Raw genomic sequence first — 11,740 nt, forward strand, 5'->3', positions numbered from 1 at the left:
ACCATAGCGAAGGTTGCCTGGGGCATACTTCTCGGTCGTCGGAACTACAGGTGCGTTGGCGGTGGAAACTTTATATGAGTTCATTGGTTCACACTCAACATTCTAGACCTCAACATTCACCTTTTCAGGACATGAGGAAATAGTGTGCCCATTGTTGAATTAGCTGATGAAGCTGAACCTCATGCTACACACGTTGGAGTGCCAGCTGGAATCAAGCCAGCTGTAAACCTAGTAGCTAGCCTAGAAGTTAGAGTGAAAGATGCACGTGAGGAGCTGAAGAATTCCAGGTGGCAAAACTGTTATGAAGAGATTCCCATGCAGTTAGATGCAGCTGGAATTAGTTGATAGTTTAGCTATTGTTAATTGTGTATTTGTTACTTTGTTAGTTATATTGCTTAGCTATGATTGGCGTGATTAGCAAGCATTAGATTCAACTACAAATACTGAGCCAAGCTTATTATTGTAAATAAGTTTTGTGATAATAAAACAGATCTTAATCTTCCTCATTTGATCCTCAAAATCTAACTACCTTCCACAGCCAAAGCAAATAGTGGGAAGGGATTCATACTCAGCTTTCTGAAGTTTCCCATCTAACCAAAACTGCGAGACCAAGGGTTTATCAAGATAGACTTCGATAGTAATCCGAGCAAACTTTCCTCGAGTGGCTTGTTCCGTATTATAATCAATTTTGAGAACTCTCCCAACTACATGCCCCAGCATCCTAATAATTTTCTTATGATAATAATGCAATGGCATTCCAGGAAGACGGATCCAAGCCACGATCTTATCAATTTTTTCATTAAAGCAATCAAATTGTGGTGTCCATTGTTGAACAGTCAAGTAATGTCCCAAGATAACCCATGAACCTTGAGTAAGTACAAACTCAGCAGCATTTTTCGAGCAGAATCGGACGAGGTAGTAGCCATTATCTAAATCAATTATTGAAAAAACCCCTATATTAGGCCACAAAGTCTCCAACCTGGAGGCAAGTGCCTTGTAACCAATCATACGGCCGAGTAGTTTCACTACCACAGTCGCCTGCCTCGGTTTGATGAGTTGTTCATGCACCCTTTGAGAAAAAGTTATTGAGGGAATGCTACCGTCTCCCTCAATGATTACATCTTCTTTTTCAATATCAAGATAATCTTCTCTACCCACAAATTCATTCCTTCCAATACTTTCACCCTCTACTCCATATTGCGATTCTAGCAACTTATCTCGAAAAGTAAAAACAGGCGGGTTATCTCCATCTTCCCCTTGCTGTCGGAACTTTGCTTTCTTCGTTGAACAGTCATTCTCAAGAGGAGGGGGACTGGACTTGTCGAGAGAGTTTTCTAGGGATATCATTTTTTCCCTTATTCCCTGAATTTTTTTTTTTCAACCTTCCCTAGGTCGTTTGCGGCATTATTAATTGGTATGATAGAAGTCAATGTAGGAGTAAAAAGGGTAATGATGAGGATAGTTGACCGACATTGAGAATAATTGGAATATAGGGTGCGTTTGGCACACGCCCATATACCTGCTTACTAGAAACCAACTTAACCAAGTCTAAGTCATTATATTATGTTATATTATATTATTTTAATATTAGTATATTGTATTATATTGTATTGTATTAGTATTATATTATAACAATGTTGTACAATATTTGGTGCTGCACTGTACTCTATTAATTTTTTGTGATTAATTTAAATTATATATTATATTATATTAATATTTTAAAATCATATTAATATTTTATATTATTATTAATTTTATTTAAATTTATTCATATTTAAATATTTATTATTAGTTATAATAAATTATAAATTTATTAATATATTATAAGGTAAAAATAAAAAATAAAAAAATTATATAATATTATATTAAATTAAAAAGTTTTATTTATTTATTTTATTATTATTATAAAGCAAAAGCAAAAAAAAAAAAAAGCAAGCTAATGCGACAGTTCTTCAAACATAGTACTAGTATTAATTTAATGTGAACAATATTTTAATATCCCATAATGCATTGCACTAAAGATACCATAAGGGTGCGTTTGGCACACTGTATTGTATTATGTTATATTACATTGGTACTGTATTATAAAAATGTTATACAATATTTAGTGTTACACTATACTGTATTAATTTTTTTGTGGTTAATTTAAATTATATATTATATAATATTAATATTTTATGTTATATTAATATATTTAAATTGTATTAATATTTTATATTATTATTAATTTTAAATTAAAATTATTCAAATTTATTCAAATTTAAATATTTATTATATCTATATTAAATTATAAATTTATTAATAAATTATAACTTAAAATAAAAAAATTACTATTATTGATAATAAATTAAAATTTATTAATTTAATTTATAATCCCAAGGTAAAAATTAAAATATATTTAATATTATTTTAACTAAAAAATTATAATTTATTTATTATATTATTATTATAAGGAAACAAAAGAGAGTGAGGAAAAAAAAGCACCTTATTGCGGCAGTTGCCGCATTAGCCCAGCCCATTAATTCAATGCTGCTGTAGTTATTTTTACTGCTAAATATGGGTCTGTATAAATGTAATACAAAATAGTTTTTTTATCCCATGTAACGTGGGCTACCAAACATGCCCATGGATGATGGGAATCTTTTGGAAAATGTTGTTGAAAATGCAGACAATTTGGGGAATCAGAATTTGGTTGGTGCAAATGATGCGCCTATGGCTACAACAAATATTATTGGTCCTAGTGCTGCTGGTAATAGTAAAAACTTTGAACCTAGTCGTTGGTTTTAATGATGACTTTATTGTTTATATCGGGACGAAAACTAACAACGAAGATAATGCTGCTGAAAATGTGATCTGTTGGTGGATTTAACTGAGCCTTTTGTTGACAAAAATAATGAGAAATCTGTCATGTTGAATGCCAATCTACGTGAACTCCCTACTAAGCTCCAAAAAGAGCTTGCTTTAATCACTGAGTTTCAGGCTACCGGTCGTTGTTCCTCTGGCACTTATAATTTTTTTGATAGCCTCTTGGGTTAAAGACTGGAAAGGGAAGAAGACTCTGAACCTGTCATAATAAAATCTCAACAAAAGAGGCTTCGCAAGAAGAGCTTGCGGATCGATCCAAAACTCACTCGAAGACGAGGCAAGCACAATTTACTACGGAATATTATGTTTGTGATGAACCCCCTCTCCTATGGAATTGTTTCCCCGATGCATTTTCAAAATTGGGACCCCTACTCTTGGTGGGATTGTGTCTCTTGTACACAAGCTCATGCGTCTGATGAGTATTCAACCACTAGTACCAGCCCTCATAAAAGGCTTTCATCATCATTCTCGACCAATATTGATTTTGAAGGAGAATCGATAAGAGTTTGAAGTCGTCTATGTATTTGTTTTCAATGGCATTCGTTATCTTTTCTTTTTTCTTTAATAGTATGATTTTTTTAAGGGATAAGACTCATTATGTCCCCTAATTAGATGTCTTTTTACTTAATCAATAAATTTTTTCTCGATCCGTCAAGGTTAGCCTAAAACGGATTCTTTTTCTTCTTAACCACTCTCATCTAGCATACATTGTCAATGTACATTCCTATCTTATGCTTTATTAAGACGGTAATGAAATGAAAGTAACATTTGTTACTGTATCATCTCATTATATTTTTTAACAAATCAGCTGAAATTTGTTAGAGAATGGGCGTCTAAACTGATTGATAATGTATCCAATGCAAGGATAAAAGATTAGCCTGATCCGGTTCAAAATGCCCAAGCCCAGCCCAAGTGTTTTGCCAAACCTGGAGGATGTAGAACATTCTTATTAGTTATAAGAAATTGATTGTTACCAGAAAGATAAAAATGAAGGCGGCATTGAGGCAAATGGTAGGTGTGGTGGTTGTAGACTTCCAATATGTTAGTGGAATTGCCTTCTCCATTACACGTTTATGATTGTGACAGAATCTAAGTACTCAGATATTTCTAATATAAGAGAAAAGAAATAACATGTTACATGATGTTTATTGATATCATTGTTAAATATACAAATTAGCTCACCAACTTATTAGCTGCAATCAATTAATTTTTCTTTTTTTTAAATATTGAAAAGATTGACAAATGCACGGAAAATTGAGGCTTTGTTTCTTCTTCTTCTTCTTTTATTTAAAAAAAAAAATTCAACATGTGCATTATGCCTATCTTTATATAAATATGAGTATCACATCTCAAAATGTGCTGGAGACATTTTAGTTTTTTCTTAGTTTTTTTTTTTAATTTCTGATTTATTAATAAATTAATTATCTTTGTTGTCTCGAGCTCCTCTCCTCTGCTCCTATATCAAATGGAACTAAATTTATTACAAAATTCTCAAAAGAAAGCAAAAGTGAAAGCATGTGATTCAAAGTTTTATTTTTTGGCATAAAAATCTCATTGATCATGGAATCAGAGGAAGATAAGTGCCACGTTTCATTGTAAGTACATGTAAATGTATCTCTAATGATTTTGTAAGATTCGGCCTTGTAGTGCTTTTGTATTAGTTTAATTATATTAAAATTCTAAAGTTATTCATACGCACAAAAATCAAGAGACAGAGAAAAAAACACGAACAAATTAAAGATTTATAATCCAATGAACCTCGTTATATTTCTCATCAAAATTTTCCAAATCGTTGATCTTCCTCCTTTTTATGTTAAAATAATTATCTGCATTCATTATTTTATAGTTTTCATGTATTATATGTATTATATGCTTAATTATTAGCAAGATGAAATGACAATTAATTCTTCTTATCAATTTATGACACACCCAATTTTGGTGGAACTAGGAAAAATTCATATTCATATTTGAACATGAAATTGAGATAATAAATTCAGAGAACATAGCAAGTCTTAATTTTTCTTTTCTTTTTTTCTTTTTCACTTCTATCAATAGCGTCACAAATATTATTATCTTTTTAATCTCTATTTAGAATATAATATTTTGGTCCTTTTAAGGGTCCTAACATATATTATCTTATCCAAAACATAATACAAACACATAATAAAGAATTAATTAAGAAAAAAGAGTGATAAACACCTGGTCTCTAACCTGGCCCTTTGCCTATTTGAAACAATTGATTAATCATCTCATCGTACAAAAAAAAAAAAGGGAGCCTCTAAGTTGCAATAATTGTACCATACATCTCTCATGTGAACCACACAAAATTATAGGACCCATAATTTATGTGGTTCACATGAGAGATGTATGTTACAATTATTGTAACTTAGCATTTGTCAAAAATAAATAACTAAATAAAAATTAATTAATTAATTAATTGTGAGTTTCTACTTCCACTGTAATCATTGAGTTGCATCTTTACTAAACGGAAAAAAAATTGAATAATAATATTCGATGACAATGACTCTTTACCCGTACACTTTATTTTTTGTAATAATTGGTAAATGCTGAGTGGGCTTAACATCATGGATTTAATTTTGCCAACTTGTGAATTGGATTGATAGAGTATGTTGGGAATTTTAATATAGCTAAGATTTTATAAGTAAAAATATTAATTAAATAATAAATAAAAAATAAATGAAGAATAAAATCAATCACATAACATAAAAATTTATATGAAAAATTTTGTATTGGAGAAAAACCACAGTTAATTATGGCCAATGAACCATCTCATGCCGTGCCCACTTTTTTTATAAGGGCCCGGCACGAGCCCACTCATGCTGTGCCCAAAAAAAGCCCACGAACCTTTTTTTTTCCCTTTAATCTCACATATCCAGCGTATTTTAAAAAAATCCACATGTCTAGTGTGCTTTTTTAAGCTCACTAACCTAATAATAATGATTTCATAAATTATAGTAATGATTAATGAAAAATAAAATTACAATCATAGAATAACAATTACACCTAATTTTATTTGAACTACTACTATTATAATTGCACTTGAACTCTATTGAATGAAAATGTAATTTTTAATTTATCATAAAAATATTTTGTTCATAATTTTTTTTTCTTGTGCATAAATATGAAAAATATTTCATTCACAAATGAAACATATCTCCATTAACTATTAACTAAGTTATGATTTCATAAATGAAATATTAATGTCGTAAAATTTTTTATTTATCATTTATAAAATCATGATATTTATTTATCCATTTAATAAATTATAAACATAAAAAAATTAGAATATTTATTTAAACTAGGACTTAAATTAAATTTTAAAAGCTTATACTAAAAAAATATATTAAAATTTTTAATTTCAAGATATTTGTAAAATCATGATATTTTATATTTATTTTTCATTAAAAAAATTTTACTTTGATATACTTTGGCCCACGGACCGTGTGCTTAGCCCACTAATGAAACGTGCTTATTACGTGTCGTGCTTTAGCCCCATCTCTAATCGTGCCGTACTTTTAAGGCCTGCATGCCAAAATTCTAGGCTCGGCACGGCCCACATGCGTACCATGTCGTGCCGCGTGCCCTATCGAAACATGCTCATGTCGTGCCGTGCTGTACGGACACATGTCGTACCTCGTGCCACCTAGCCCATTGGTCATCTCTAACCACAGCCGCCAAAGACGACAAGAGAAAAATTCACTATGTAAAAATTATTACAATCACTCTAATATTTTCTTCACACTAAAACTTCAATAACATTCAATCTCTCAATAGACCCATCGTTTCTCTTACAATGGAAATGGTCTAATTTCTTACTGCATTCTACCAATAAGTGAATCTAACCTTTCTATATACAAAGATTATTTCTTATAGGAGAAGTATTCTTTTTCTTACACTAGTTGTACTCCTTCTTTAACAAGTCAAGTCCAAAAGAGGATTCCTTAAATAGGAATTTTACTCAAGAAGATAATATCCTAGAAAATTCTTATTGAAAAATAAAATTTATTTCCTAAAAATATCCATCTTGGTGAATTTTGTAATTAGGCGACAAAATATGATCCACCGTGTATCCACACAACCATGTCGTCTCCACCTTCTTTACTCCACCAAGACTACACTCACATAAAACTTATGAGAATTTCTTCACTGTAGGTAAAATCTTGTCCTCTATCCAACAAACATAATTCTCTCTCATAATTCACCATATCCAGAGTAGACATATTCGACACATGTCCATCACCTTGCTGAAAATACCCACTCTCATGTTTGACTTCCTTGAAAGTCCTCATCTATCAACATAAATTTCTACCACACACCTTGCGTAAATGTCAAATCATGCCTTGTGTGCAAATCTTATGAACCCACTAGTAGTAACACATCCTCTTTGATGGCATTAGCGGCTTGGCATGAGAATGTCTTTATCATCTATTACAGGGGACCATCGTCTTCCACAATGATGAGAGACTTTTCATTAGCAATAGTATCAATATCTCCATATACTAATAATGAGCCACTCATCGGACTTTCTCCATTTATTTTCTGACAACCCTTTTCAAGGAGTCTTGATTATCCACACACATTTAGGGTTTCCATCAATAGTAGGAACAAGGTTTAAATCACCATTGCTTTCGTTCTGTAACCAAATTAAATCAATATATTCTTAACTTGAACTTGACACAAACTTAACTTGATTCTTTCATCAAACTTTTGACCTTGATTCTCATAGGATTTGAAATTTTGTCTACCGACGTAATTACTTTGCAGAACAATCTTTAACTTTGATACCACTTGTTGGGAGTTTTAATCCTAACTAGGATCTTGCAAGCAAATCAAGGAAATAGTAAATAAAAAAATAGATGGAGAATAAAATTAATCACACAATACAAGAATTCATGTGGAAAACTCCTATATCAAAGAAAAACCACGGCTATCAAGGACGATAAGAGAAAAATCCACTACGATGAAAAATTATTACAATTACTCTAGTATTTTCCTCACACCCAAAACCTCAATAACACCTAATCTCTCAATAGACCTACCGTTTCTCTCCCACCAAAAATTGTTTACCTGTAAAAAATTGATTGCTATGTTATACTAACAAGTGAACCCAACCTCTCCTTGTATATAGTGATTATTTATTGTAGGAGAAGTATTTCTTTTCTTATATTAGTTGTACTCCTCCTTGAATAAGTCAAGTCCCCAAAGGAGAATTACTTATTCCTTTAATAAGAATCTTATTAAAGAAGAAAATATCCTAGAAAATCTTTATTAAAAAATAAGACATATTTTGCAATAGGGTAGATGCAATATCTATAGGAGGCAATTTTAAAATAATTAATTTGCTGGAAAAAAGGTTAAAATAATTAGATTTTTTTTTTCATAGAATCCTATTTTATGTCATGGTTCAAGTGCGAATTTGTTGTGCATCAAAATTTCAAATCTCAAATTAGGGTATTTTTTTAGGTTATATTTAATGTAACTTTATAATTACCACAAATAGGGTAAAAATAAGAGGACTGGGTCCCCACCTGATTCACTTATTTATTATTAATTTTTGCATTGGTTTTAATAGTGTAAATTACTATTAAGCTCTCGAATTAATATTAATAGAATCAGCTGGCTTCTATGTGATTGAGTTAGCTTTCATATTTTCCATTGTTCTTTTTCTCTGGTAATTAATATTATTTTTTAAATGTAAATAAAAATAAAGAATATTAACTTATGGAAAGATGGATTATTTTCAATCAAAATTTTAATATGAAAAATATAAAAATTTAAAACACAAACAATTTTATATTAACTTATTAGAAATAAAAGTCCTAACCACAAACACAAATCTAATTTGACTATAATTTAAAATACCAAATATCAAAAAGACCTAAAACAATTAAAATCTAGAATAGTCTTTTTAATCTATTCTTAATAGACGAAGCCTTTATATATTTATTCTAAAATTCATTCCCAATCGATATGAGATATTGTCTATAACACCCCAACAGTTATTATGTAGACCAGTCTTTTTACTTGATCCTGGTCACATGATAAGGTGCATAATGTGAGCCCACTCGTGCATGTATTTGTTCTGATACCATATAACCATACTTAAAAACTATCTTAGGCGTTAAGGGTTATCTTAAGTTTATGTATTAAACTAGTAATTATTCTTGGTATCAAAGGATATTTTAACTTAAAATTCATTCTCAATCCATGCGGAATATTGTTCTTAAGACTTCTATCAATGAATTTCATCTATTTTGATGAAGATAAATGCATAATAACACAAAAGTGTACGGTACGCGTTAATATTGAGAATGTGTTTTTTATATTTTACTTTCCGTAGTCATTTATTTACGATCTGTAACTTACGCGAGAAAACTCTTGGCTAGCTTTTCCTTTAAAAATTTTGTCACTTTGGTTTACTCAGTGGAAAAATGTTTACTACGAACAATGAGATTCTTGAATCTCTTCTTCTACGTATCTACGATATTTCACATTCGCGAAACGTTTTGCTTTGAATCAAATTAATGGCATTGAATACTTTAGACTCTATTCGATCTCTGATATTTAAACAAAAAAAAAAGGAAAAAATCTAACAGAAAGTTTATAGAAATAGAGGTACCATTTCCGCGAGTTATTATGTTAATTGAAAATAATCAATTGACACGATAATCCCACCCAAATTTATAACTACTTCTGTCAACGCTCTCTGTTAGCCTTAAGGTTCATTAGTATTTTTCTTTACTATCTATATTGGCAGCAACCATGCATTGTCACAAGCCAACTTCTATAAGCATTCAAGAATAACCCTTTCCCACTTGGGGGGAAAAAATTGTTTGATTAGTTACATCGTTTCATAATAACTGATCACCTTCTTTCGGTGCACTTATGTACAGGCTAATTAATGATACAAATTAAAATATCAAGGTTAATAAGTAAGCGGTGCGATGAACAGGAATCTTATCCATCACCTTAATTTTGTGATATTATTTAAATTGAACATTTACCCAACTTGGTGAGTGCTGGTGGGACGTGCTTTGACATTTTTGGCACATCCTGACTTTAAAATTAAATTATCCAACTTCTTATGAACTGGATTGACAAACTGAGATTAAAATATCTTGTGGGGTAACATTTCGAAGCAAAATGCCATAATTTATGTTAAGAATATTGTTATCGGAACATCAAAAATAAAAATATATGTAGTGTATTATATAGTAATCTGGATAAGGTGATTGTTGGTGACTGTGGGGTTGATATATAGATTGTTATTTTTCCTTATTAACACAGAATAAAAATGTTTCAATTCGAAAAAAGAAAGTAAAAAAAAAAAAATTCATTATGCTGTCTCTTACTATATGAAATCATAATTGGTCTCTGTCTTACTTTTCAGTGATGTATAGATTGTTATTTTTCCTTATTAATACAGAATAGACGGGTTTCTTGAATTCGAAAAAGAAAGTAAAAATAAATAAATAAATCATTATGCTGTCTCTTACTATATGACATCATAATTGGTAGTCTCTGTCTTACTTTTCAGTCGACATGAAATTTATCTTTCAAGAAATTGAATATTTTTTTTGAAGTTTTTGAATTTTGAATCCATCTACATATTTTTTATTGAATCTGTTAGTAAAGTCTGACAATTAAGTTACTACATAATTTTTCACGACGTCCCATTAAATCAAATACTTGTTTTATTGCAACTTGTGCATGTGCATGTGCATGTGCTTTAGTAGTACATGAAAGTTTCTAACTTATATAGATATTTTGTGAGAAAATGACCTCCTTGATCTTTTTATGTGTTGATTATGGTGGATATTTATGATCCTTTTACCAGTCACAAAGATTAAAATTACATCTCTCTATCCATCTCTTTCTCTTGACTCCAAGCGACTTGTTCTTTTCTTTTTTTCATTTTTTTCATGCTTTTACTCTCTGTCCTTCCAATTCATGTGAAAGAATACTCAAATTTTGTGGTGGTTATCATTTTCAACAGATAAGCCATTTTGTTGTCAGAGCTAACTTAAACGGTGTAGATCGATGTAAAGAGTTGAAGAGAATTTTCCTAGTGCATAAAATTATTGTGTGCACATTATCTCGTGAATTTTTTTTTTCTCACTAATCATCCGTATAAAATGGCTTGACATTTAAAAAAGATTTTACTTGAGACATTAAATTAATTAGAATTCAATTGTTGAAATCTTTAATATTTTAACAAAAGGAAAATGTCAGTTGATCTCAATCCTCGTAATACTGACAGTTACAAATTAAAAATGATAGTCTTAATATCTAAGCAGTTTGATGAACATGACTCCTAACCCATCACCTTAATTTGTGACATTGATTAAATAATTAGAAGATTAATTCAACTTGGTGAGTGCTGGTGGGTGGTTTGACACATACTTTGCCTTTAAATTAGCCAACTTGTTGTGAATTGGATTGACACAGTAAAGTAGAGATGAAAATCTATAGTAGGTAACTCTTCACTTTTCAGGGCAAAAAGTTAAATTTTATTTTATTTTAATGTTAAGATTGTTATGAAAGCTTCAAAAAGTATATGAATTGAATAATATAATTAATCTAGATAAGGTAATTGGTGATGAATGTGGGGTTAATTGATTGATTTTGCACTAATTATATTTTGAAACATTTTATTTTATTTTTTTTTAACAGTCATTATGTTGTCTCCTACATTGTCTTTTCAATGCTTTTGATATTTTACAAAACTTTTTGGTTTTACATATTTCTTTTCTTTTTTGATAATTTGTTTTAGATATTTCTTTTTCCATATCCTCTCGTCATTGCTAGTTTTCATTTTGTCTTATTTTTCAGTAAATTTTTATCTTTCGAGAAA

General features: G+C 30.2%; 1 protein-coding gene across 1 annotated transcript; it reads right to left on the reverse strand.

Annotated features, from left to right (window-relative positions):
* Nucleotides 1–525: 525 nt before the first annotated feature.
* LOC112099065 lies at nucleotides 526–1,347 on the reverse strand. Its single transcript, XM_024186169.1, has one exon. It carries the CDS (start codon nucleotides 1,345–1,347, stop codon nucleotides 526–528), a length of 822 nt encoding a protein of 273 aa, XP_024041937.1.
* Nucleotides 1,348–11,740: the final 10,393 nt, after the last annotated feature.

Source organism: Citrus clementina, unplaced genomic scaffold, assembly GCF_000493195.1.
Source record: "Citrus clementina cultivar Clemenules unplaced genomic scaffold, Citrus_clementina_v1.0 scaffold_4, whole genome shotgun sequence".
Taxonomy (NCBI): domain Eukaryota; kingdom Viridiplantae; phylum Streptophyta; class Magnoliopsida; order Sapindales; family Rutaceae; genus Citrus; species Citrus x clementina.